At 43.3% G+C, this 27574-nt stretch overlaps 2 protein-coding genes across 5 annotated transcripts; one reads left to right on the top strand and one right to left on the bottom strand.

The window, feature by feature from the left end:
• Positions 1–8216: 8216 nt before the first annotated feature.
• Positions 8217–13477, bottom strand: PTTG1 (PTTG1 regulator of sister chromatid separation, securin). 2 transcript variants are annotated; one of them, XM_039701417.1, is made up of 6 exons: positions 13386–13477; positions 12576–12678; positions 12099–12277; positions 10913–10994; positions 10004–10153; positions 8217–9072 (listed from the first exon to the last, which is right to left on the bottom strand). In XM_039701417.1, the coding sequence occupies exons 2-6, from the start codon at positions 12655–12657 to the stop codon at positions 8993–8995; spliced, it is 573 nt and encodes a 190-aa protein (XP_039557351.1). In that variant the 5' UTR covers positions 12658–12678; positions 13386–13477; the 3' UTR covers positions 8217–8992. The 2 variants fall into 2 exon arrangements, with proteins under 2 accessions (XP_039557351.1, XP_039557352.1); XM_039701418.1 differs by having other exon boundaries at positions 8920–9072; positions 10913–10991.
• An 81-nt stretch (positions 13478–13558) lies between these two features.
• Positions 13559–25816, top strand: SLU7 (SLU7 homolog, splicing factor). 3 transcript variants are annotated; one of them, XM_039701414.1, is made up of 16 exons: positions 13559–13632; positions 14052–14228; positions 14826–14979; positions 15306–15386; positions 15932–16096; positions 16242–16307; positions 17661–17708; positions 19037–19168; positions 19451–19548; positions 20994–21061; positions 21547–21686; positions 22459–22620; positions 23043–23147; positions 23331–23405; positions 23640–23744; positions 24667–25816. In XM_039701414.1, exons 2-16 carry the CDS (start codon positions 14065–14067, stop codon positions 24844–24846), a joined length of 1743 nt encoding a protein of 580 aa, XP_039557348.1. In that variant the 5' UTR covers positions 13559–13632; positions 14052–14064; the 3' UTR covers positions 24847–25816. The 3 variants fall into 3 exon arrangements, with proteins under 3 accessions (XP_039557348.1, XP_039557349.1, XP_039557350.1); XM_039701415.1 differs by lacking the exons at positions 13559–13632; positions 20994–21061 and adding an exon at positions 21284–21351 and having other exon boundaries at positions 13711–14228; XM_039701416.1 differs by lacking the exons at positions 13559–13632; positions 17661–17708 and having other exon boundaries at positions 13711–14228.
• Positions 25817–27574: the final 1758 nt, after the last annotated feature.

A 27574-nucleotide genomic window follows, 5' to 3' on the forward strand; every position in this document is an offset into this window, starting at 1 on the left:
GGTTACCACAAAAGCATGCACAGTATTTATCAGCTACCTTGGAGAAGAGGAATATTTGAAAGATATTTCTTGTTAATAACCACATTCCTCTTAGTGAATACAGAAATTCAGGCTGCCCATACTCAGGGCAGAGATATGTACCATCTTTTGTTTCATCCCAAGGTCTGGTTTACAGATCTTCAACTAGGCCAATACACAGACTACAATTCACTAGAGCAGAGGTTTCAGACACAAAACCACTCACCATTTTAATACCCACATCAAAATCCCAAAAGCATGTGAAACTGGGATTTTGCTTTTCAGCAGCATGAGAGATCTGATGGGCTAAAAAAATATCATTGTCTGAGCTCTCAGATGCTGCCCTGGGTCACATTTGTGCACAGAGAAGCCAAGGCTCTAGTAAGACTTATCAATAAGGATGCTTAAATGGATTTGAATGAGTCATTCCACAGGAACAGAGCAACAGTGAAATCTCAGGCTGAGATTCATCTGTGTTTGCAGTGCTCACTTGTACAACTTTGAAAATGCCTCCTCACTCTAGTCTCGGATTTAAAAACTTCTTTGTAAAAGACACTGAACTAAATTAATATATTCCCTGCTGAGCAGTATGTCCTTGCTGGTTCTTTCAGTAAGGATAATTCAGGTTTCCTGTGTCCCAGAAGGTGTCATTGAGTGCATGTGTCACAGCTGGATAACCTCAAGCAGAGAGCAGCTGAACAGAACCCAAGTCCCTGGGTGAGAGCAGCACTTTCCTCAGCCCTCGGCACATCCTCCAAGCAACAGCAGGAAAGTGAACAGTAAAGCCAAAACATTTACAGAGGCCTTTAGAGGGCAAGGATGACAGGACAGGTTCTTCTCTTTGCTTGTGAAACAAATGCAGGGACCCCCTGGGGGGACAAGGAAAAGAAAGTTAGTACAGAGTGGAAGAGACTGGCAGTGTGCTGTGCACTGCTCCTGACAGCTGACATCAGTCAGGACATCTATTATCATCTTAGCATCTCATCTGGAAAGTTTTGAAATTAATTTCTTTTTTGACAGGAAGTCCAGATCTCAGCCTGAGTGGCTGGAATCTCTTGAGGCAATATTGTGTTAAGCCAAACAAGTAACACTACAGCCCTGAGTGCAGTACTGTCAGGATACATACGTGTACATCTCAGAATACATACATCACATACATGGTGATGCAGTGCATTTTAAATTACGGCCCAGGTGCCAGAGCACCTGATAGTTCCAGCTTCTCTGCTCTCTTTACTGCTGTTCACTGTATTCCTTCTTTCACTGAGGAAGAAGGTCCTCCCTCAGAAGGGAGGATCTCTCCCAAGGTAGTTAAAATCTTTACAGAAGAATAAAACATGCAGGCATCAGAGATAAATCATGTCCTGTATATAAAATACCTTCCACAAAAATACAGCCTTCAGAAAGCAGAGTAGACATACAGTCATTTCATGCATGATTTCATAAATCTTTCATCCCTGCTTAGAGTATTTCTTTGTGACAGGCAGTGAGGTATGAGTTATGAATTCCAACAGGAGCTGGAGCTTATTCCCATTGAAAACTACGGCAAAATCCTCATTACTTTTGAAGAAACTGAAATCTCTTCTTCAATACTTTTAAAAGCAACTTTGACTTTGGTTCCCCTGAGAGGTTAGTTCTGTGGGTCTTTTGCTATACAGAGCCTTATACACATACATATATTATTCTTTACTTTTGTGCATCTACTTGTCTGGTTTCTTTAAGCTGAATTGACTTACAAATTTTATGAGCTCTCCCTCTGATTTCTGTCTCATTGCTTTAATACCCAATACATTGAAGAGAGCTTGAGCTGACAGAGAAACTGAGGAAATGCTTTATAAATCATGCACCTTTCACAGAGCACTTGGCACATTTACAAAAGCTATGGTCATATCACAAGCCAGGTAGGATTTGATTAGCCATTTCACTGCCCACTGCGACAGGCATATAAATTAGGACACCGTGCTCCTACCTCTTATGCAAGCATTGAAGAGCTGTCAGGCATGCCTGGGTAGCAGAAAGGAGAGGGGATGGTAGGAATAGCTCTTCTGTGTGCTCCTGATGACCTGTGCAGCCTCCAGAAGCCAGAGCTCTGCTCACGGACAGGGCTCACAAAAGAGGGAGGAACATGCCAAGACAGGAGAGCTGCAGCACCCTCCATGACATGTTTTTCTAAACTGGGAAATGTTCCCAGTAGGAAATGCCTGCAGAGATTCATACAGAGGCATTAACCTTCCCCCTAGAGCCTGTTTGTGTACATGAGTGCATGTACATGCACATATTCCTTATCCTAAAAGATTTTTGCTCCACAGTGGCACAGAGGGCTGGGGTGTTGCCAGAACAGCCCACAGCCCCTTCAGCTTTGCTCTGTGTCCCTCATGACAGCCAGATTGCTTGTCCCCGTGCCTTAAAACCTGTCAGAGTTGTTCTACTCAGGTTTGTCATTCCCTTAATTATTTTCCTGTGACTGGCTTTAACATCTGTGAAACCAAGAGTCTGAGAGCCGGTGCAACACAGTCAGACCCCACACAAACCACAGTGCACCCAGAGAGCTGCTCCCACACCTGCATCCTGGCCCCCATCCCCCCTCATGCTCCCCTCCCTGGCACAAGTCCTCAGGTTGCCTGCACCCTGCCCTTGAGACAAACAGTGCTCCCTGAGACGAATGCAGCATTTCAACAGGTAAAAATATTCCCCCGTCAGCCAGCTCAAGTGAAAAGAAAATGATGCAAAGTAGCACCAGGCAGCCCAGTAAAAATTCTCTCACAAGCTTCAGAAACGGCTTCACTTTGCAGTCAGAAGTCAGAAAACAGGAAGGTTTCAAATGAGTTACTAAGGCAGGAAGTGAGTCAGCCTGAGCAAGAGGGACAGCAAACAGCAAGCCCTTCCACCACAGACAGCCAGGCACAGACAGGGAGCCAGGCACCCAGAACCAGAGTGAGCAGAACACATCAGCAGGGCAGGGACAGAGAGGAAAAGATTCCTCTTCACACACACTGCCCAAAGGAGGGAAGATTTTATCCATCCAGAGGACTGACTGCTGACCAGCCTTCCTTCTCCTTGCAGCCCTAACCACCAAGGCACCAGCCCATCCCTCCCACCCCTGCCCAGGCACACCAAGCCCTCCTCTGCTCAGGAGCAGCTGAAGGGAGTCCTCCAGAACAGCTCAGCTGTGAGTGGGATTGCAAGGCCCCTCCAGCATCAGAAATCTGAATCCTGGCCTCTCACACACTCATTTAGGTACTTTTTGTTGGAAATAGAAACACCAACACTTCCTCCTCAGCTGCCATCCCACTCTGCCTGCATTTCACACAAGACAAAATTGCTCTGGAAATGGTCCCATCAGCCTCCACAGGATAAGGAGGCCAAGGAGCATCTTAGCTTAGGGGTAGAGAAGACTCCAGCTACTTGCCTAGGAACAGATGTTCATCAGAGACTCATCTGCAGCAAACAGAAGAACCATAAGCCACCAGTGTCACCCCAGCTCAGCAGCATATTATGGCATGAGTTCTGAAGATCTTCATTTTGGGGACAGGTACTAAAGAGATCCCAGTCCTCTTTTAGGTGAACCTCCAGGCACAAAAATTACATCTAAAAATAGAACCTAGGGAGGGAAGTCACACAGGCAGAGTTAAAAATGAAACTCTATATACTGGACAGTATTCCCCATCACATAAAAATATTGCACTCCTGGATGCAGTGCCAGGAACAACATTGGGGCCTTAAGCCTGGACAGTCACACAAGCACTGAAACCCTACATGGATAACAAATCCCCACCAACTTTTGCAGATCCCAAAACTGGGTAGAATACTTAAAGAATTAGCTGTTCCATGGGTGATACATCTGGTTCCTATGTGTTGTCCTCTGTTTCAGACCTGTTGTTGAAGATATTAGGAGGATAAATGATGTTTTACTCTCTGTATTAATCAGAAAACTAGGATGCTAATTCCAACTGGAAAAGAAAAAATCTGGAGAATGACAAACAGAATTGGCTGGGTTCCAGCACTAGAAAAGGCCCTTGCCTACAGAAGATAATAATCTTCTGTAAAACAACAAATCACTGTAGCAAAAGACTTAAGAATCACAGCATGGTCACACACGTCATGTGGGGGAACCAAGACACAACTGAAGAATAAGATGAGCTCCCACAAAAGCAACCAGATCTCAATGCAAAGTATTTCCAGATCCTTCCTAGTTTCAAAAGAAACTCAGACTAAGGCATGGGAAGCTACGCACAGAAGAAAGAATTTCAGAAGAAGGTTTTTAATCCTTGAAAGAAGCTGTTGAGAACTTGTTATCTAAACAAAAAAAAAAAAAAGGCTGGAGCAAGACTGGGTAGAAGGTAAAAAGCAAAATCCAGAACCTAGTTGCAACTTGCAAGTTTTGAATATCTTCCAGTGCAATAATCATTCTTAGAAAAGTGCTGTGCTGTTGGAATAAATTTTTCCACAGGAATGTTCCCATTCTCATTTTCATTTTGCCTTTTTTTTCTCACACATGCTTTGAGAGGTCAGCACACTTTTGGAACCATGAGGCACTGCATTCACAAACTACTTTACATAGCAAGGTTTTTTTAAGTCAGCTTTGGAATTACAAGTCTTGGTTTCATAATAAGGGGACTCTTTAACTGACAATTTTAAATACCTTTAAAAATGTATAAGCTCCTTCACAAAATCCAGGAGAAGAAACATAATAGGCTCTACTCCCAGCTAAGGAACACAAAGCTGCTATAAACAGCCCTCAAAGGTTGTGTATTATTTAAGAAGGAATATGATGGACAAGGACTATACAACACCTAAACAGCCTCAGGAAGAAAGTACAGACAAAACTTTCAAACTGAGAAGAAGTTCAGAGAAAAGAGCTGTTTGCTACTTGATATGTTTAGGTGAACAGGACTTGATACATTCCCTGGAAATAAGCAGAATCCATCAGAGAGAATCACAACTTATTTCTGCTGCCTGAAGTTTCCACAAGCAGCAGGTACAGAAACCCAACTGTGGTTAATTGTATTTTTAACAGGAGATTGCTATCATGCTGAATGAAATGCAAAATCCTCTAAACTAATAAATCCAGCAGCACCTTATATTTGATTAAAGAAAAAGACAATAGGTTAGTTAAACATGATGTTAATTTATTGATTCTTGAAGCTGGAATGATTTTGGTCACCTGGCTTATAGAAAACTGAAGCCAAATAATAGCTGATTCATGCTTGGTTTTCTCTGGTTTTTTGTTCTCATTCCAAAACTGAGTCATAGAGACTTTGAAGAACCTGCACTGGAACAACAGCCAAAGAAAACACCCCTATTTCGGAATCAGATGTTCCCAGATGGGGACGTTCCGGCACAGAGGGTGCCTGTGCCTGCTGCGACCTGCCCCGAGCACAGCCGGTCGCTCTCACACACGATGGCTCAGCAGCACACGGAGCCAGCTCGGTGTCCGTGCCCAGCACAGCGGCACAGCCTGCTCCTCAGCCCCGCAGGCACCTCTGACAGGGACTGCTCACACCCCAGACCCTGCAGGGACCTGTGACAGGGACTGCTCACACCCCAGACCCCACAGGGACCTGACACAGGGACTGCTCACACCCCAGGCCCCACAGGGACCTGTGACAGGGACTGCTCTCACCTCAGACCCCACAGGGACCCGTGACACAGGGACTGCTCACACCCCAGACCCCACAGGGACCTGTGACACGGACTGCTCACACCCCAGACCCCACAGGGACCTCTGACACAGGGACTGCTCACACCCCAGACCCCACAGGGACCTGACACAGGGACTGCTCACACCCCAGGCCCCACAGGGACCTGACACAGGGACTGCTCACACCCCAGGCCCCACACAGACTGCTCACCCCCTGGGCCACTTCGGAAGGGAGACTGGCCCTGATATCCACCCACCCCACAGGCTGGGAGAGCTGCGTGCTTGCCCTGCCGAGCTGAGGGCTGCCAGGGCCCTGCAGCTGGGATTGCCCTCTGACAGCCCCAGGAACATCCCCTGCTGCAGGGCCAGGCGCACATTTGGGCTGTGTCTCTGCCGACAGCCCACCACAGAGGAACGAGGAGGAAGATTTGCACTGCACGCCCCCGGCTCAGCCCGACCCGCTGCACTGAGGGACGGCTCGTCTCCTCTCCACCTTCTCAAGGGGACATGCACACTGCAGCTGGGAAAACACTCCGGGAAAAGTGAATATTTCCAGAGGGTTTTCCTAAAACCCACTCACATCCAGCAGATGGCTATTTAGAGAAGACTAATACAGTATCTTGCTTAGATGTTAGAAGAAATTTGAGCAGCAGTGGAGAGCAAAGTAAAGTAACGAACGGGGAAAGGTCCCCTGCGTGGCTGGGCAGCCTTCGCCCTGGCCCCGCTCACAGGGAGCAGCCGGGGCTCCCTGTCGCCGCTCCGCTCGCAGTCACGGCTGTTGCACCCACACAACCCCGCCGGCCATGGGCTCATCATCCCCCCGCCACCCCCGGGTCCCAGGGCTCGGTACGGGGCGCTCCCTCCTAACAAGACGGCGAAAAGGCTCCAGGAAAGGGGCAGCAGTACTGCTTAGCTACACTCATCCTGCAGGGACTTCGTGCGGCGATAAACCAGAAATAGGGTGTTCTGGGGCACATTAACCGTTTGAAGAGCTATGAAGTTTTGTGTGGAAGAAGCCATGGCTTTTGTGTGGAAGTTACGAGAGTCATGGCTTTGCTAACCCTAGAGAGACCAATTGCCTCCAGGCTTCTCGTTTCTGTTCTTTTTAAGCAACAGAAGATAAAAAGTGCTCCGCTGATGGACGTCTCCCTGTAGTCACAGGGTAAAGGCACTGTGAATTCCTCAGTGCCCACTCGTATCCTCCATTTCCCATTAACGAGGCGATGAAGCCATCACAGCCACCTACACCGTGTGCAAGGTACCAAAGGCATGCAGCACCACCGCAGCGATTTCAGGCTGCAGGAGGAGAAGCTCTAACAAGGCCGGATGGTGCCACCCACTGCCAGAACTCTGCACACAGGATGGAGAATCTGATACGCACTGAATTAACTTTACTGAGCCTGCTAAGATTTTCTTCATGTGCATCTCTAAATTCTCCTTACAGAAGGGCTTCAAGTGACTCTCACAGACAGAACAGTTCTTTGCAGAATGATAAGCCACTGAAAAGGTGCCTGCTCTGTGCATTTTGTTACAATCCTGAGCTCCCAATCATGTACTCATGAGGTCTATTAAAGGCTGCCACCACTCAAGCATTCATTTTCATTACAGATTGCAAATGCATATTTGCAATCCCCAATATCTCAGATCTTTGCAGGAGGCTTGATCTTGCAAGCAAGTAAACCCAAATATTAGAGGCAAGTTTTTAGTAAGATCGCTGTGGTGGAGGAAAGTGCTCAAACAGCATTTTGAACTCAAGTTAGTATTCCTTACAATATCCCAAGAGAAAATATAACTTGGTAAGTAGTAAGAGCTGTGTGTGTTACAGAAACATTAAAGCAGTTAAGGAAGCTGATTTTTTTAGTCACCAGTAGCAGTCAGTGTTAACACCTACCTGAAGCAATACAAAATTCCCAGTGCTCCTGTGCCAGCATTTCATGGGCTGACATGGAGCAGGCTCGCAGCTCTGAGGCCATGAGTTTACATTTTCCAAAGAGAAGACAGTACCTTGTGACTGGGAACTCTTGGAGTCACCCAGAGCAGGAAACTCCACCCACAGATGGAGTCTCACCAGAGCTTTGTCCCAGAAATTCTCAGGAATGTGCATTTGCCTTTAATCTCAGTCAGAGTTGAAAAATAAATGAGGAAAACAAAAGCCAGCTGAAACAAGTGGAACTTTCTAATGAATGTTTACAAAATTAAGCTTCATAAAAGCAAAAGCTTTGACCTGCATTAGCCAGAAATCCTAATGAGAGCAAAACGCCTGAGATGAGGTTCACTGTAGCAAACAACTTGACTTAATCCTACCACTATTATCTTCTACACCACAGCAGCACTCATCCCTATGCAGACAGGCCACCAATATTCCCAAACCTGACTCACCCCATCTTTCTGCACACCCATTCCACCAGCCCCACAAGTAACAAGTATTTAAGCTCCAAGATTAAAGTATGGCAGTACCAAGAAGCCTGTGAATCTGAAACTATTTAATTATGACCTTTGTAAACATTATGCTTGTTCAGTTTACTACTAAATTCTACAAGCATGCTTTAAATGTTTTAATGTGCACATATACACACATGTGGACACAGCCCAAAAGGCTCATTTCATTGTACAAAGGGATCTAGGTTCTTGAACATAGTGAATATTTCCAAGTAACAAAAAAAAAATCTCATATCCCCATGATAAATTTCCATAACACATATGAAATACTCATGTGTCTGTACATACAAAAAGCTACTACCTAAATTTATGTTAATGTCATTTCCATACTGTGTCTCATACCACTGCTCTCTGGGGCCTCACATAGCAATGTGGTTTTACCTGTGTGGCTGCCTACCAAGAGGCCATGTGATGGCACTGTGGAACCACATTCAGTGCCTTAGTTATAGGCATTTTTCTGTGAAAAGGAGTCTACAGCTGCGTAAGAACCCGACATACACCACTTGCCCCCTGTGAAGAGCAAACAGGTTCAAAGGGAAAACAACCAGAACACCAGTTCTAGTGTTTACTTTACACTAGATACAGAAATTGGTTCAAACCCTTGCACGTTTAATGGATCAAGTTAGGCAGTGAGGTCAGGAGTTCAACCTATCATACACACTCCAACCAGCAGGTACCAACTCCTAGATATGGACAACAGTGTATTGCCTTGCTTAGGAGCTCATCCAGGCTCTGCTTTACCTGCTTGTCAGAACCTCCTCAAAGCTGTTTTGCTACCTACCTACAGTGTCTTGGGGACACTGAAGAAGTAGTACAATAGCACATAGGTTAAACTAGCCTTTATTGAAATATAGAGCTATATGAAATTGGACCTCAAAAGAAACTTCAGAACACACATTAAACATCATAAATTGGAGGTGGCATGTCAATGATCTCATCCAGGGTAGCAAGGAAGTCAGCAGTTGATCGTAGCAAGTCTGAAAGTTAGAAATAAATCAAATCAGTTTCTCAAACTCAGAATGCACACAAACATAAGCTAGCTCCCAGCAGCTCAGCATAAAGTTCTTGAATAAGCAAGGGAAATATTACTCCATTGTATAAGCCAATGCCACCTAACTGATCAGCTTGCAATGCACCACAAAAGGTTGCTCAGTGTACTCCTTTCACTGGGAAGAGTCAGTTTTCTTCACAGTGGTTGGTATGGGCTGTGTTTTGGATTTGTGCTGGAAGCAGTGTTGATAACTGGGATGGTTTAGTTGTGTGAGCACTGCTCAGCAACAGAGTTCTGCTCCTCACCCCATCAGTGAGGAGCGGGCTGGGAGTGCTCAAGCATCTGGAAGGGAGCACAGCCAGGACAGCTGATCCCAACGGGCCCAGGGGATATCCCAGACCCTATGGTATCAAGCTCAACAGACAAAGCTGGGGGGAGAAGAAAGGAGAGACATTTGGAGTGATGGCACTTGTCTCCCCAAGCCACCATTGCATGAGATGAAACCTGCTGTTGTGAGGATGCTAAACCCCTGCTTGCTGATGGGCACTGAATGAATTCCCTGTCTTGCTTTTCTTAAATGCATGGCTTTTGCTTTAGTTATCAAAACTGCTTTTATGTCAAAGCATGAGTTTTTTCACTCTTCTCTTCTGCTTTCTTCCCCATCCCACAGGAGAGGAGCAAGTTGTGTGGTGCTTGGTTGCAGCTGGGTTAAGCCACAAGTCAGTGACACCACTCTGAGACGAGTGCCTGAACTGGCAGCATTGGCCAGGTACTGAGCTTGGCTACACAGCAGAAGCTGCTTGATACTGGTGCATCTGGTAGCTCAGACAGCAGCAGCAACTCACTGCTGTAGCCAAATGGCTTTTTGCCCTGATGAGCATTGTGTGCACTGAACATGATGCAAAGCTTCCACTTACTGGATTCCCATGAAATCTCTTCAATCTTCACGGGTGAACAAGCCATGTTCACACATCTGTCATATGTCCTTTCAAACACCATGAGGGGAACACCACACAGGTTGATATTGCTTAGTTTGTGTTCTTCAGGAAGATCAAAACTCTCGAAGTCTGTATAAGAAAGACAGTTAAGTGTGCAGTAGCCTGGGAAGCTGCAAACCTCTAGACTAAATTAAATAGGAGCCCACCTAAAACAACACAACAGTCTCCTCTTATGGGGTATTTACTTCCAGTTACACCTTGCAGTTGCCATGAAATCCCATACACTAACTCTGATGAAAACTAGGCTGCCTAACAGAACTGCTAATGTAAAGAAGTTAGTAACTTTAGCAAGCAAAGCATGTATGTTTCATCAACACAGCAGTCTTTGGCACAGTAGTTTTCACACACATCCCCATGAAGAGGAAAGTTTAAGGACACACTTTGAAGGACTGAGAATATCTGAAATGGGCTGGCCTAATAACAGCTTTAGAAGCTCAATCTTCAACTATTACATCCTAGTGCAGTAGTAATCTCTTCAGTTACAAATCTTGGCACACTCTTCTATATTCCTTTGAGTAGTCTATTAGTTATTATCTACTAGTCACTATTTAATGAACCAAGAAGCTAATACCTGGTTATTTGGAATGTGTTTCCACAATAAGAGACTCAGAATAACACATCTGAGGCACAGCCATTACTGTTAGAAATGTCACCTCATTCCCATTTAAGTATTTCAGAAGCAGCAAGCACCCTTGTCTTTCAGAAAGGACTCAGGAGAAATGCAATGCTGACTTGTGTGCCACAGTAGCTTGGAAAAGTTCTTAGAACAATGCCACCACTCATTAAAGTCTTATTGTTAATTTTAATAATTACATCAATAGTTCTCACCTTGAGGATCCAAAGGAAACATGTTTTCTATTTCTGGCCATTCTTCTTCAGCCACTGTATGACAGCTTTCTAATCCAGTCTTCTTGTTAGTCATAAAAAGAGAAAGTAACATTATTTGAGCTGCTGTAGAATATTTGTAGTGGCTTTCTTGTGCTGCTCAGGTCTATAGACAAGCATACCTGTCATACTTTTCTCAGTCAGGCCTAAATTCTAATGCCTTCCAACACAAGAGGACGATGGGCAAATGTTTCAGCCGAGTTTGTGTAGTGCAGTACTACGTGTGGTGGTAGGAGATGACTGCACTAGAACAGGCAACTCTTAAGGCGTGGATAAGACAAACTCAAGACTATTTTCTCTAGAACCATCTACATGGTGCCCTGCTTTTAAGCTGGATAGAGTTATTTTTCTTCCTGGCAATTCTTATGAACCCATGTTTGGGTTCATGATGAAAGCAGCTCTCTCAGCTATTGCCAAGCAGTGTTTGCACAGTCCAGGCCTTCTCTGCTTCTCACAAGCCCACAGTGAGGAGGCTGGGGGTGCACAGCCAGGACAGCTGAACCCAGCTGTCCAGAGGGATACCCCATACTGAGAGATGACTGCACTAGAACAGGTAACTCTTAAGGTGTGGATAAGACAAACTCAGACTATTTTCTCCAGAACCATCTACATGGTGCCCTGCTTTTGAGTTGGATATTTTTCTTCCTAGCAATTCTTATGAACCCATGTTTGGGTTCATGATGAAAGCAGCTCTCTCAGCTATTGCCAAGCAGTGTTTGCACAGTCCAGGCCTTCTCTGCTTCTCACAAGCCCACAGTGAGGAGGCTGGGGGTGCACAGCCAGGACAGCTGAACCCAGCTGTCCAGAGGGATACCCCATACTGAGCATCCATGGCATCTCAGCAAGGAAAGCTGGTGGGAGGCAGGGCTACCACTGCTCTGGGACTGGCAAGGCATTAGTCAACAGCTGGAAAGGAATTGGTTTTGTTTTTCAGATTTTCCATAATTAAATTGCCTTAATTTCAGCCTATTATTTTTCTCACATTCATCCTTCCACTGCTCACCGCCTATCCCATCAAAGAGGGGGTGAGGCACCACCTGTGTGCTGCTTAATTATATCACAATTAAGCCTCAACAGCAGGTCAATTATGGATTTCCTCTCCTCCCCAGCATAAGTGTGTTGTACTCACTTTGTTCACAGTGCAAGGCTGATTTTTCTGTTTTAGCTTATCCGTCTTGCTTGTGACTCCTTCAGTTTTATTCACATTTCCAAGAGCCTTTCTGACAGAGCGAGATGTGACTGGAGAAGCACTGACTGCTTTTTTAGGAAGTGGAGTGTTAACTTGTGTTCTTTCAGCTAAGACTTTTGCTGAATAAGGGGGGAAGAAAAAAAAACTTCAGCAACCCTAAAGCTTGCCTAAGTAAGTGAACATTATGGAAAATTAGCTGACATAGAAATCACTGTTCACCATCTATAAGCCATAAGCCACACTTATGACAAAAGCAGAGTTATCTTCAATTTTATACCAAGCAATGAGCCTGGAAGAATTAGTTGGGCAAATGAGTTCATGAACAGAAAAGCTGTTATCATTAAAAGCAGTGACTAACAAAATGTGATATATGCCCTTCACTTGATCCCTTACTGGCTCAGGGCAGCAAATACGCACAAGATCCTGAAGGGAGCTTCAGCTGACTCTTGGGAGCATGAAGTTCACTATTCTCCTGATCAACAAAGATCAGAGTTGCCATCTTCAGATTGATGAGGCTACCCTGTAGAGTCCATAGAGGAAAAAGGGAAAGCACTTTTTGTCATTTGTCTCACACATTTTTCAAGCAAGCCCCATTAAAAACAACAGAGCTATCACATACTGGTCTCTAGACAAGGAAACAAACCCCTACTTCCCACAGTTACACAGCAGGTCAGCTAAAGGCCCTCAAGTTTGAGGGTACTATTGGTGCTCATTATTGGCATTACACAGGTGAACAAGCAATTCCTCATTGAAGAGGTCTGCAGGAAGACTCAGAACCACAGTTAGTGAGGCTGGAAAAAATCTCTAAATAATAATGTGCCACATCCAGCCTTCCCTTAAACTCCTCCAGGGACAGTGACCCCACCACCTCCCCCGGCAGCCCGTTCTAACACCTAACCACCCCTTCTGCCAGGAATTCTTCCCAATGGCCAGCTTAAATCCACCCAGCACAGCTTGATGCCATTTCTTTTTGTCGTGCCGGTTGCCTGAGAGAAAACACCGATCTCCACCTGGCTGAACCTGCTTTCAGGTGACTGTAGTAAGCAATAAAGCCCCTCCTAAGCCCGCTCTTCTCCAGGCTGAGCTCGCCCCCTGCTCCTCCTGCACTCCAAACCCTTCCCCAGTCTGTGCCGTTGTCTGGCCGAAACACCTTTTCTTTGTATAGCCCGAAGCACAAAGCCAGATATAAAGTCCCAGACCGGCCCTACGCCCGAACCCCGAGCTCACCCCTGAGCCGGACCAGCCGCAGCACAGAGCCCTCAGCGCTCAAACAGAGCAGAGCGCCCTCAGCGCTAACGGCGCCGTCCTTTAAACCGGCCGCGAGCCGCCCATTGGCCGCTTCGACCCACGCGCGGCAGCCGATTGGCTGAGCGCGCCGCTCGCGCACGGCCGCCCGCGAGCTCCGGGGAGGCGGCTCCGCCCCGGAAGTGAGCGCGGCCGCGGGGCATTGTGGGGCGGCGCTGCGGCCTGGCAGGTAAACAGGGCTGAGGGAGCGGGATCGGGATCGGGATCGGGATTTGGATTTGGGACCGGGATCCGAATCCAAATCCAAATCCGAATCCGAGATCTGGCAGGGTGGTTTCTGTAGGCTCCGAGCAAGTGCTGGCGCCCCCCGCCCGGCCCTGCGCCCGGGCCTGGCGCTGCTTCCCCCGGTCGTTCTCGCGTCTGTTCCGCGTGGGCGCAGGCCCAGCTCCTCGGTTAACAATAACGCAATTCTGTGTTTTGGGCAGCGGAGCTGGTTTGTCAGCACAGAGCTATGTCAGCAATGCGTAATACGGAGTGAGCTCGTTTCACTGGGTGACACAAAATCGCGTTGAGGAGCTGTGATATCAGAGGGCATCGATCTGTAAGGCTTTTCTTTTGTTTTCTAATTTATTTTTTTTTTCTGCTAAGGAGAAAAGCTGAAATGGCCTCAGGTGCGGTAGCGAACGCCCCTCCTGCAGGGGGGGCAACTGATGTGAGCCTGGAGGAACCAAAGAAGATGACGAGGGAAGATTGGAGGAAAAAGAAAGAGTTGGAAGAGCAGCGAAAACTGGGGAATGCGCCTGCTGAAGTGGATGAAGAGGGAAAGTATGTTTTACTAAAGCTGTGGATGTTCTAAAGCTGCTGAGGAAAAATGTCTTTTTGTGTTGTGGTTACAGAGCAATTGTGAGGGTAACACATGATTTCAGTGTGAGTTACTGTAGAAATAAATAGTTGAACTCTGTATTTTAATATTTCATTCAGGAAATACATTCTAGAAAAATGTACGTTCATTTTTTGTTTGCTGTCAGCTACTGTTCTGCTAAAAAGTGCCATCCATGAAGTTAATAACACATGGTGTTTTAAAAGTGAGCAGAACATAGCACAGGGGTCGTTCACAGTGTGCCTCATCTGTTGCCTCTCCCTTGCTTCCACAGGGCTCTTGCTTCTGAGAAGTGTTGCTATTTATTTTGCTCAGTAACATTACACAGAATAGGCCATTTGATTTGGAGTCACGAGTTTAGGTGAATTGGGTGGCAGCAAAGTCAGAGATCCTGTGTTTATCAAACTGAGTATTTATTTTGTAGTGCTGTGTACCAACCTTTTTATTTATTGTCTCCTCCCTTTACTGTGAGGGCTGTTTGTCAGACTGAGCTGTTTGGGTTTTTTCCCTGCCGCGTGTTCATTGCACAACGTCTTTTACAGAGACATCAACCCTCACATCCCTCAGTACATCTCCTCGGTGCCGTGGTACATAGATCCTTCTAAGAGGCCCACGCTGAAGCACCAGAGGCCTCAGCCAGAGAAGCAGAAGCAGTACAACTCCTCTGGAGACTGGTACAAGCGGGGAGTTCAGGAGGTGCGCAGCCGCCTTTCCCCTGACGGCACGGGGAGACCATTTCTGCCTCTGTGCTTTTGGGGGACAGCAGTTTTCAGCAGCAGGCAGAGCAGCAGTGTGGGCTGTGGGGGGGCACCCACCCTGACCTGGGGCTGTGCCTGGGGGGCTGTGCCTGGGGGCTGTGTTTGGGCTGTGGGCCGTGCAGCTGACGCTGTGTTTGTCCCGGGGGCTGTGCTTGGGGGGCTGTGCTTGGGGGGCTGTGTCTGGGGGCTGTGCTTGGGGGGCTGTGCCTGGGGGCTGTGCTTGGGCTCTGTGGGCCGTGCAGCTGACGCTGTGTTTGTCCCCAGCACGCCGTGGCCACGCGGTACCGCAAAGGAGCCTGCGAGAACTGCGGCGCGCTCACCCACAAGAAGAAGGACTGCATGGAGGTAACCCTCTTCTGGCCTGGCAGTGGCTTGGGGTGCCACGGGAGCTTAATCTCTGCCAGAAACAGCTGGCTGTGATGAAATACTGGGCTGGGAAAAGCTGTCTTGGAAAATGTTACAAGTAGTGAGAGACGGCCTAGAAATTTCTGAAGAATTTATTAATGAAGGGGGAAGGTGATGGGATTCAGTGTGTCATCCATCAGTTCTGTTTGTAACAAGGTCTGAAATAATAGGTGAAAATGTTATTTTCTTGTTAAATAATTGCATTCTCTCACCTGTTGTGTCTGCCTTTCTGCTTCATCTCAGGTAGAAGCCACCCCCAGAAACTATTTTAATTGCTTCCTTAATTGTAGAAAATATAAACAGGAATTTATGGAGTTTGAAGTCAGTTGTGCTACGTACAAGTGCAGAACTGCTTGCATTTATTTACAATCCACAGCCTTACAGCACTGAATTTAGAGGAGCTTGATAGATAGTATTTTTAAAAGGATATATGAGTGAATTATCTAATGGACTGATCTAACCATCTTTTTTTTTTCTTCTTTCAGAGACCCAGGAAAGTTGGAGCAAAATACACAGGCATGAATATTGCCCCAGATGAGCACGTGCAGCCTCAGCTGATGTTCGATTACGACGGGAAGCGAGACCGCTGGAATGGCTACAACCCAGAGGAGCACATGAAGATTGTGGAGGAGTACTCCAAGGTTGATTTGGTACGTAGAGGCTGTGATTTACTGGGGAGAGAGTTAGTGTTTGGTGTGGCTGGCTGGGAGGAGGGACACTTGTAGTGTGCTCTGTTGATACTAGAGCCAATTCTAATGAGAAATATTTAAATAAATGCATTTTTGTGCTGCACAGGCCAAACGTACACTGAAAGCCCAGAAACTTCAGGAGGAGTTGGCATCAGGGAAGCTGGAGCAAGTGGTGAGTAAACTTAGCTAATCTATTTTTGCTGGGCTGAATGAATACAAAACATACTTTTTTCTGCTTTCGGACTCTTTTACTCTCTATACAGGGTCTGCTGGTGGGTTTTATGCCCTTCAGTAATTTAAAGATTTTCCTAGCACCAGCATGTTCTGTGTCACACTCAAGAACTTGAAGCATCTTCTTTCAAATGAGAATTTCCTTGTGTTTCCCTTACAGGCAGAAATTCTGTATAATTATTATTGTTGCTGAAATTGTTGACGTAGAATTTTGGGTCAGAAGAGCTTGTTTTCCATGTAGTAATTTTTTTTCATATACTGAAATGCTTTTCTCCAATTTAAAGATTGGTATTGTCTGCCTAGTGCTGAGGTGATGATTGTGCATTGATTTAGTAATGTTTAATATGAATTGAAATGGGAAGTTGTTTCCTTAAGAAGAAGCAAATTTGTTTAAGATAAAATCACTGCCCAGTGACTTACAAAATGGGGGAAAAACCAGAGACTGCTACTGGTCAGAAGGAGGTTTTTGAAAGCCTCCTTGCAGAGGCTGTGCTGTCCCCCTGTCCCCCCGTGGGTTGTCACTAGATGGCACAGTGAGCTCCATCTGCCACCCAGCCCAGACTGCAGTGCTTTGACCTCCCCAACAGCAGAGACTCTTCCTCTTTTCATGCCCGTTCTATGAAGCAAACACTGTTGGCTTCTGTAAGCTTACTGCTTATCAGTGGAACTGTAGGAAGGAAAGTGTGTTTAAATTTAAGAGCTGTCTGTGAGGGAGAGGACTGAGACTGATTTGCATAGTCAGTGCTGCCCTGTGTTCCAGAGCTCACAGCTGTTCCCATCTTCACTGCTGCAAGTATTTTTCAGTCAAAGACCAAGCAGGTTAAAAAATTAAATCTGGCTGTGTTTGTCAAACTTTAATTCTGCCTTCAGTTTCATGCTTAGTATTCCTGTAAATCCTGGTTAAACTCTTTAATACGTATCTCCTTGATTGATTTTTAAGGTTTCAGAGTTGAAACTTGGTTATGAAATGTTACAGTCTAAATCTTTACTCAGTGTTCAAAGGCGTAACAAGCTCTAAATAACAGCAGCAGTTTTAGAATTTGCTGTTCTTGCAAAGAATTGGAAATTTTGTTGGGGATACTGCGAAAAGTTCTCCAACATGTGTCTGTCACAGAGACAGCTAAGAGCATTCTGCTGGAATGTTATGTAGCAGTGTTTCTGCATTTGGGGCCAGTGGTAAATTGTATTTTGTATCCAGCATGAAGCTCTGCTTTGATTGCCCTTTGTATCTCTGCCATCTTGCCTTTTCCCACTGTCTTGTCTTCTCTGCTGATGTGCTCTTTGTTTGCTGCAGAACTCCCCAAGACACCAGTGGGGAGAAGAGGAATCAAATTCACAGACAGTAAGATGATTACCCACTGCATCACACCACGGGCAAAGAAAGAACCTGTACTTAGTGGAGCAGTAAAACAGGGGTGGCACAAGGGTTTGAATGTTGTGTCCATGCCACTGCCTACCTCTTTGGACAGAGGTTGCAGGATTTCATGAAGAAGCTGCAAGTATTTTTCAGTCAAAGACCAAGCAGGTTAAAAAATTAAATCTGGCTGTGTTTGTCAAACTTTAATTCTTCAGTTCATGCTTAGTATTCCTGTAAATCCTGGTTAAACTCTTTAATACATATCTCCTTAATTAATTTTTAAGCTTTCAGAGTTGCATCTTGGTTATATTTACCTGATATGAAATGTTACAGTCTAAATCCTCAGTGTTCAAAGGCGTAACAAGCTCTAAATAACAGCAGCAGTTTTAGAATGTATCTCCTTGATTGATTTTTAAGGTTTCAGAGTTGAAACTTGGTTATGAAATGTTACAGTCTAAATCTTTACTCAGTGTTCAAAGGCGTAACAAGCTCTAAATAACAGCAGCAGTTTTAGAATTTGCTGTTCTTGCAAAGAATTGGAAATTTTGTTGGGGATACTGCGAAAAGTTCTCCAACATGTGTCTGTCACAGAGACAGCTAAGAGCATTCTGGTAGAAAGTTATGTAGCAGTGTTTCTGCGTTTGGAGCCAGTGGTAAATTGTATTTTGTATCCAGCATGAAGCTCTGCTTTGATTGCCCTTTGTATCCCTGCCATCTTGCCTTTTCCCACTGTCTTGTCTTCTCTGCTGATGTGCTCTTTGTTTGCTGCAGAACTCCCCAAGACACCAGTGGGGAGAAGAGGAATCAAATTCACAGACAGTAAGATGATTACCCACTGCATCACACCACGGGCAAAGAAAGAACCTGTACATAGTGGAGCAGTAAAACAGGGGTGGCACAAGGGTTTGAATGTTGTGTCCATGCCACTGCCTACCTCTTTGGACAGAGGTTGCAGGATTTCATGAAGAAGCTTTTTCTTTCAATTCCTGTGTGTTGTCAAACCTTAGAGATGCAAGCACATAACTAGATTTTAACATGTGGTATGTTTTGACCAAAATAACTATTTTCTTAATAACATCATAGTTAAGTTAGGGTAACTGTTTCCATAGAAGGAAGTGAAAATTGTTTAACAAGAGTGCTTCTGAAGTGTTGAATGCTAGATTAGCCTGAGAGCACACTTAAGCCCAGGTAAACTGTGCCACCTTGTAACTGCAGGGATTGCAGAATTGTAAGGAAACCGCTAAAATCAGATTCTTGTACATGTCTCCAGAGGGAAGGAACTTTTTAGTTAGAAATTTTCCATTTCTCCTCAGGAAAGAGATCATAACAGTGAAGATGAAGATGAAGACAAATATGCAGATGACATTGATATGCCTGGGCAGAACTTTGATTCCAAGAGACGCATCACAGTCCGAAATCTGCGTATTCGGGAAGACATTGCCAAAGTGAGTAAAGAGCTCTGTGCAGATCTGCCTCTGCATTCCTGAGAGTTAATGTCAACAAATTACCCATTCAGTTATTAATGACTTTGTTTATGGGTCTGAGGGTTTTAAAGTTAAGGTCTCTTCTCAGTTCTGCTCCTGCCCATGTTATGACTTCATCAAGGTCATCCTTTTGCACAGATTGAACTTCTTAAAACATCCAAACTGGAGGATGCAAGAGTAAACTCAGTTCTTTCAAAATCATAATTACTAAATGTTTTTTATGTTTGTTTTTTTTTTCCCCAGTACTTGAGGAATCTAGATCCAAACTCAGCTTATTATGATCCCAAAACAAGAGCAATGAGGGAGAACCCTTATGCCAACACAGGCAAGAATCCGGATGAGTAAGTTAAAATGAGGTCATGCTTGTCTATCCAACAAAACTCTTAAAAATGATATTAATAGTTCTATATTTTCTTTTACCTGTATGTCCTTTAGCTAATGAATCTCTAGTCAGTTACATGTAAACACATTAGTAAATCTAGAAAAAAACTGTTTTATTTAGGAACACATTTTGGTTTAGTATATAAAAGTGGTGTTTTTGTAATACTGACTGATTGTTAATCCTCAGGGACATGTGGACCATGGTTTAGTGTAATTATCTGTACAAGTGCTAAGACACTGCTGCATCTAGAGGTGATGCCTGTAAACAATAATTATATTTATGTCAAATATTTCAGTAACCAAATCTTAAACTTTATCCCTTGTTTCTTGGTTCTGGAGACTAGCGTGGTGAGTTTGTGGTACATAACAAAATATTTTAATTAGGAATAAGATATCCTCCTGTATTAATGGATTCTGCATAGAAAAGATGTGAAAGCTTTGTATTGTCTAGGTAGCTTAATGAAAGCTGCCATGGGCTGGCTTTTGGCTGCACACTTGGCTGTCTCCCTTAAACCCCAAGTCAGACAGTTGACCTGTGTTGTGCTGGGAATGTACAGAGCAAACAGGCTGTGAGTAAAATGTGTTAAGAGAACAGTAATTGGATTAGCTCCCTGCCAAAAATAGAATGGCAGTGCCTAAATGATAGCAAATATTGCTCTTTCCACCTCTCCTTGCCCCTGGCTAGAGTAAGGCCAGTCAATTCTTTTTTTTAGATGCAGATGCTTTTGCTTCTCTATCAAGTCATAATTTGACCTTTGTTGAATCTAAATTTCTGCCACCGCTTTGCTTCACTGTTATGCCACCACTTCTTCACTGTTATGATCTCTTTCCTGAGGAGAAAATTGCGGACTGTAAATTTTTCACAGTGGTTTTGGGAAGATGAAAGAGTGGGGAATTGGATTGCTAGCATTTTTTGATCCTCAGTGTGTGTTTCATGTGCTGACTGTGCATCTCTTCAAGGGCTGTGCACAAGTGTCTCACTTTACTGAGAGCCGTGAAAGTATCCCAGGCTGTCTTAAACTCAGCCACATAGGCTGGGTCTGGATTGAAGAGTCAGAAACCAGAAGTGAGAATCACTGTGCTGGAATGGCACAGACAGTTTATGCATATTTATTGTGTAACTAGGTCCAAGTTTAACTTCTAGTGCTTGGCATCTCAGACAGAACTCCAGGGCTGTGTCATGTGTCCCTTGAGCACAGACATCACAGGTTTTGAGTGGCTGCCTGATGCTTTCATGGCATTACAGGGAGCAGAGGTTTTTGTTCCATGTATTGAGTTGAATGCACCTCCTTCTCCTGTTAATTCCTAGTGGACAAGAGAATTTTTACTTGCCTGTTGCACTTCTGTGTTTGTATTTGAGAGGAAATCACATTACAAATGCTAAGAATTGTGTTCTTTTCTGCAGAGTTGGCTATGCTGGTGACAACTTCGTTCGCTACACAGGCGATACCATTTCAATGGCACAGACCCAGCGTAAGTGGGCTTTGGGGTTGGGGTTTCTGAAGGAAATTGACTTAAATACTTAACAATGCTGCTTTCTTGAAAAGAGAAATAAATAAATCTTTATAGATCAAGTCTTCTCCTTCTGTTAATTCCTAGTGCACAAGAGAATTTTTACTTGCCTGTTGCACTTCTGTGTTTGTATTTGAGAGGAAATCACATTACAAATGCTAAGAATTGTGTTCTTTTCTGCAGAGTTGGCTATGCTGGTGACAACTTCGTTCGCTACACAGGCGATACCATTTCAATGGCACAGACCCAGCGTAAGTGGGCTTTGGGGTTGGGGTTTCTGAAGGAAATTGACTTAAATACTTAACAATGCTGCTTTCTTGAAAAGAGAAATAAATAAATCTTTATAGATCAAGGCCTTCTTTCAAATTGCTTCAGAATTAAAGGGTGTAATTTGAATGTGTGTCAGTTTTAGAGTAAGTATTGAGTGGAACCTCTTGTGTACGCAGTGTTTGCCTGGGAGGCTTACGACAAAGGCTCTGAAGTTCATCTTCAAGCAGACCCTACAAAATTAGAACTCCTCTATAAATCTTTCAAAGTGAAAAAAGAAGATTTCAAGGCACAGCAGAAAGAAAGCATCCTCGAGAAGGTAATATATGTTTGGGTCTATTTAATAGGAATTCTGTTTGAAGTCTGGGTCTTGGTGAACAAGTAAGATTACTAATCCTATGTGAGACAGCATCAGCTGTTCTCAGCAGCTTAGTGTGTATAAATATAAAAATATTTTAAGTATATCTCATTGTTTGATGAATTTTATTTAGTATAGGAACCTTTGAAAGTCTTCTGGTATTGATATTATTGGGAGCTCTTCCCTAAACTGTCAGAATTTCTCCACTGAAGAAATCTGAATTTCTTTTTGACACAAATTTTTGGTATAGTCTTGTAGATAAATACTTATTTTATATTTTGCAACTTGATTCTTGGACAACTGAAAAATAACTGAATAATCTGTTTGGATTCTAACCATGTCCACATTCAAGTTTGGAGGGGTACAGGAAGTATTGTTCTGGTTCTACCCAAGCTGGTCTTCGGCTTGGTCTCTAAAGATTTTCTGCTTTGAGTGAGGAGTATCACTGTTGTCATTCTCCAAGCATAAAACAAAACACAAACAAACAAAAACACCACAAAAAACCACACACACACCAAAACCCCGCAAAACTAAACACCAAGAGACACCACAGTGGCCATAGGAGATGATGTGTTTCTGTCTTAACTCTTCACTAAAGATTAAACTATCTCTGTCCACTTTTGTGCCTTCTTGGCAAGGTACCAAAGGTGCTGTTTTTGAAATGTTTGCTTAACTATATAAAAGGTGGGTTTTTTTCCAAAACTATTGTATGTCATTTCTATTTGCATTTTAGTATGGAGGACAAGAACATTTGGATGCCCCCCCAGCTGAACTGCTGTTAGCTCAAACAGAAGATTATGTGGAGTATTCTAGGTGTGGAACAGTCATCAAAGGACAGGAGAAAGCTATTGCTTGTCCTAAGTATGAAGAGGATGTGAAGATCAACAACCATACAGTAAGTTCTAGGTTGTGTTAAATTTTTTTAAAATTAAATACCATCCCATTGGAGGTATATGAGGATACAGTACAATTTAATTAATACACCAAATACATTTCTCCTGTCTCAATGTGACACTTTCTCTTAAGGAGAAACTTCAAATTGTCATAGTTGTGATTTAAATTTGAGGAATTGCCATGGCAATCTTAAACTAAAGGGGAAGTTACTCTATTCACCTTCCACTTTGAATATAAGTTGACCACATCCTGTTGTGATTCTCTTTTTTGACACTGTACTTGTAAGGTTCATGTAAAATAGCAAAAGTGTTTCTCTTAGCTTCCTTTTGGACTGTTTGAGTAATTTACTTACCAGGAATCAGCTCAGGAGTGAATTTTAGCCTGCCTCTTACAGGAGTAACTGTGTGCTGTGCTCTCTTGCAGTGCATTTGGGGTTCATACTGGAAAGAAGGAAAGTGGGGTTACAAGTGCTGTCACTCCTTTGTCAAGTACTCCTACTGTACAGGAGAAGCTGGGAAGGAAATTGCTGTAAGTATTCTCTTGTTTATTCATGTGGAAAGAGCTAAAAAGCATTGATATTCTTACTTAAGGTTTAGAATGTTGCTTTTTGAGGGAGGCTGTTCTTGTCAGTGATTTGTGGGATTTTTTTCTTTCCTGCATCTTTCAGATATTGTCAGTAACAAGGTATCCTTGTTCTTGTCTGTTGTATAGAATACAGAGGCAAGCTTAATGGAGGAGCAGCCTGAGGAGGAAGAACACCTGACAAAACCCAAAACACTGATGGAGGTAGGATGTTTCCTTTTCTCAGGAAGACAGATATTTCTTCTCAACGTTTTATCTACAAAATTCTGTAGAGCCCTAATCAGCCTGAAAATTACTGGACTGCATTGTTAAAACATTAACATCTCCATTGAAAACTAGGCTCTCAGAGAGCATTAATGGAAGTTTGGATTTAATGGTTTGGGCATTATTAATGTTGGCAAGTTGAATCTTAACAGTAACTTGTTTCCCACCCTACAGATCCACCAAGAGAAACAGAAAGAGAAGAAAAAGAAGAAGCACAAGAAGAGCTCAAATTCTGACAGTGGGGGTGAAGAGAAAAAGAAGCAAGAAAAACTAAAAAAGGTGCACTATAATCTTCAGTGGCTTTGTGGCAAAAGGAACATGACATATTTTACAGCATCAGTTTTATGAAGCCTATCATGTAGCTCTTGGTGATACACCATGGGGTAGTTTGATGCTAATTTTGAGTTAAATTAAATTTTAAATGCTATTAGGTGTTCTAAAGTCCATTCCCTATTCCTCAGGCAAAGCTTCAATAAATATTTGGTTTTGAAGACTTAATTTAGATGACTTAGAACATTTCATGTCTAGGCACCTATTAAACCTGTAGGTCTATAAAAGACATTTCAGAACATCATGATTTGTGTATTGAAGAAAGGTGGAGAGATCAAAGGCAGTGTTAAATCTTAACATAGCACTTTGTATCCCAGGCTTGGCCCAGTCTCTCAGCTGATGTAATGAATCCATGCCCCAAGCCATGCACTGCTGAGCAGCAGTGTGCTCCCCTGGCCACAGCAGCCTGCCTCAGGCTGCCCTGAGAGGAAACCTGTTAAAACTGTGCTTAATTAAAGCAGGGTACAAATGCAACTTCTTTTCTGGAGCAGCAGTAGTAGTTTGAGGAATGAGACAGCACATAGCATTTTAGAGTTGAAACCCCAAGCATATAACAAACCATTTGTACTTGCTAGATCATGATTATATTTTAGGTAAATCCTGTGAGTTTCTTACTTGATTTTTACATTTGGAAGGAGATTATAGTATCTTGTTTACTAAATAGCATTTTACCATCATTTTATGTAAACACTAAAGAATGAGCATTAAGTGAAAGGTGCTGTGGGTGAGCCAGACAGATGTGCATTGCTTATCCCACCCTTGTACTTGTGCCTTACCCATCACACAAGAATCTAAGACAAACCTTCATTGTTGGGTTTTTTTGGTTTAACTTTCACTGCAGAATTTTTTATTCCTTTTGCTCTCATTTCAGGCTCTCAATGCTGAAGAGGCTCGACTTCTCCACATCAAAGAAATCCTGCAGTTAGATGAGAGGAAGAGACCATACAACAGCCAGTATGAAGCCAGGGAGCCAACAGAAGAGGAGATGGAGGCCTACAGAATGAAGAGACAGAGACCTGATGACCCCATGGCCTCTTTCCTTGGGCAGTAGTCACAGGAGGCACCATTCCAGTACACAAGGCTTTTTCCAGTTGTTTACAACTATAGACACTTGATTCCCTTGCACATGCCTAAAATGGCAGAAACCTTTCTGTGCTCTGAAGAAATTTGTGAAAGCTTCTTTCAGCAGACATGAGCACTCTAGAACTTACTGAAGTTTTGTAAATGTGTGTGTTTGTATATAAATACAGGCACGTATATACACACACATATATGTAACATATGTATAGATAAAATACTACACCCACTCTGTAAGTCCTTGAAGGAAATCTGACTGAAATCCTAGGTTTATTTGGCCAACTAGTAGGTGTATATATATATATATATTTGCCCAACTAATGTGTAAAGTTGTGATACAGTAAAACTGTCAGAAGAAATGGTCAGCAGGTGTCAATATAGAACCAACATTTTTGACAAAAAATTGATACAACTATTACTAGAGCTTCTTACTTGTAAAGCCTGTATCATGGCTGTAAAAGTCATTGTTTCTTGATCACTTTGCAGTAAGTACTTTGGAAATGTAAAAGTTAATTGCTTTGTTCTGGTTAAATCAATATGAAAATCTTAATTGCTGTCTAGCCTTTTAAGTGAAAGGGTTAGGAGAAGCTGACTGTAGAGTTTTTAAATTCCAATTGTTTCTTCAGATGTTTTTCCACAGAAATTTCAGTTGTAAAGATCTGTGTTCTTGGGTTTCCTTTTGATAACAGTGTCCTGTTACATGGTGTGACACCAAGTGTCAGGCTCTAATCCCCTGTGAGAATGTGAAGCAGCATCTGCTTTGGTTTGGCAATGTTAGTCCTTAAACTGATAGTTTTCCCCTTTTAACTGATTAAAAGTTGAAGAACTGGGTGAAAAACTGCACAGCATGACTTTAGGCTTGGGAATTACTTCTGTTGAGGCTTAAACTGTCTTTCCAAGGAAAAACTGCTCTTCTCCACAAATAATTACATACAGAAAACATACCTGTGAGTGTCCTGCGTGTGATTTCACAGATACTGAGGACTGAATGTTTTGATTTGGCACACATAGCTAATTATAGCTATTCTGCACTGGTCTGCAATTGGTTCTGTATTAATACAATATATGATATTCTCATTGGTGATCAAAATTTTGAGTGTTTACTGTGTGTGTGATCCTCTGCCACACAGTAAAAGCAAACTGTCAGAATTGGCTGGTTTGAGCTGAGGTGTTCTCAGGGCTGTAGCACCTGAGGTTGTGCCAGCATGCCCTGCAACTGCTGTTGGCTTGGTCAGTGCCAAGTTCAGTTTGAGGGAGGAGGAGCTGTCAGAAGGGTTCCTTGAGCTATTTACATACCTTTCTCAAAGCTGCAGTTTAGTCTAAAAAAAGTTAAATCTGAAAGAATTAATTTTTTATAAAGGAGGTAATTCAGAATAACACAGGAAATAACATAAAGGAAGTTTAAAGACTAATTTTGTAAGCTGTGGGTTGATTGCATGGAAACTTTAATACATCGAGTCTCTCCTGGATTTATGTGAAGTGATTGTTCAGGGATTAAAATTCAGTCCTAAATTTAGGATTAGATTTCACCAATGAGTCAGTCCCAAGCACTAGGGCAATAGTTGCTCCTTGCCATATCTTTAGTCTGTAAAGGAAGAGTGTTAAAGGGTTGTCAGGCTATTTATTTCAACCTTGAGAGGACAGTGTGTTATCCTGAGACTTGTTCTTAAGCAGCTGCAACACTTACCTGATGTTTTTAAAAAAACTCATGCATACATTTCCAGCTGGAATACTCCAGTCAGATGGATAAACATTTGTCAGAATAAATGGCAGGAAATGTGAAGCAATGCTGATACACTCAGAACCTTCCAGGAATAAACAGACCTGTCTGCTTTTCATCATGAATATGAAATGGCATTTCTCCTCTTTGGGAGTTTGTTCTGGGTGCAGCATTTCATGCAGAGAACTATGTAAGATTATTTCTTGGGTCATGAGCTTTTTTTTGCACTTGCCCCAGTTACTGTACAGGCTTCTCCAAGAACAGGAAAGGAGTAAGTCAGAATTTAAAAACACCATTTTGTTCTTCACCTGCCCAGATGTAATTATGCATTGGGCTGCCCACTGAACTTAATAAAATACCAGTCCTGCCTCAAAGCAAATGTTTCATGCTAGTAATTTTTATGATAATCAATATAAATCAGCAAGTGGTTTTTATATGGAAAAAAGTAACTAATACAAAATGATAAATATGTACTTTTAGATTGTCAACAACCTTTCCTTTCCATGGGTTGAGAAACAAATGGTTTAGATAGTAAAATACTTTTTTGAGGTGAATTTTGTGACAATCTGAGAGCCTGTGAAATGTAAAGGTTTGACCCAAGGGTTTGTCAGATGTCTATGACTAATCCCCATGAAGTTAATTGTTGGGGTCTGCTCTTCTGCCTTTGTAATGGTCACACCAGGCTGTATATTTTATTGCTACAGTTGAATTTTCTGGTATCTAAAAATATCACAAGCCATTTTTACAGGCCCATTTGTAGAAAAGACTCAAGAATTACTTATTTTTCACCATTCATTGCAGAAACCCAAGCATTTGCAATTTTAAGTTACTGACACTGTCAAAACTGTCCTGAGGAATGCCCAGTGTCTGTTCTCCAAGCTGCCCTGTTGATCTCTCCAGCCCAGAATCATTTATTTCTGACAGGATTTCTTGGCTTGTGCCAGCAATGCTTCTTCATCCTTGCTGGGCTTACTCCCCACGA

Source organism: Passer montanus, unplaced genomic scaffold (assembly GCF_014805655.1).
Source record: "Passer montanus isolate IOZ18808 unplaced genomic scaffold, ASM1480565v1 scaffold15, whole genome shotgun sequence".
In the NCBI taxonomy this organism is placed as follows: domain Eukaryota; kingdom Metazoa; phylum Chordata; class Aves; order Passeriformes; family Passeridae; genus Passer; species Passer montanus.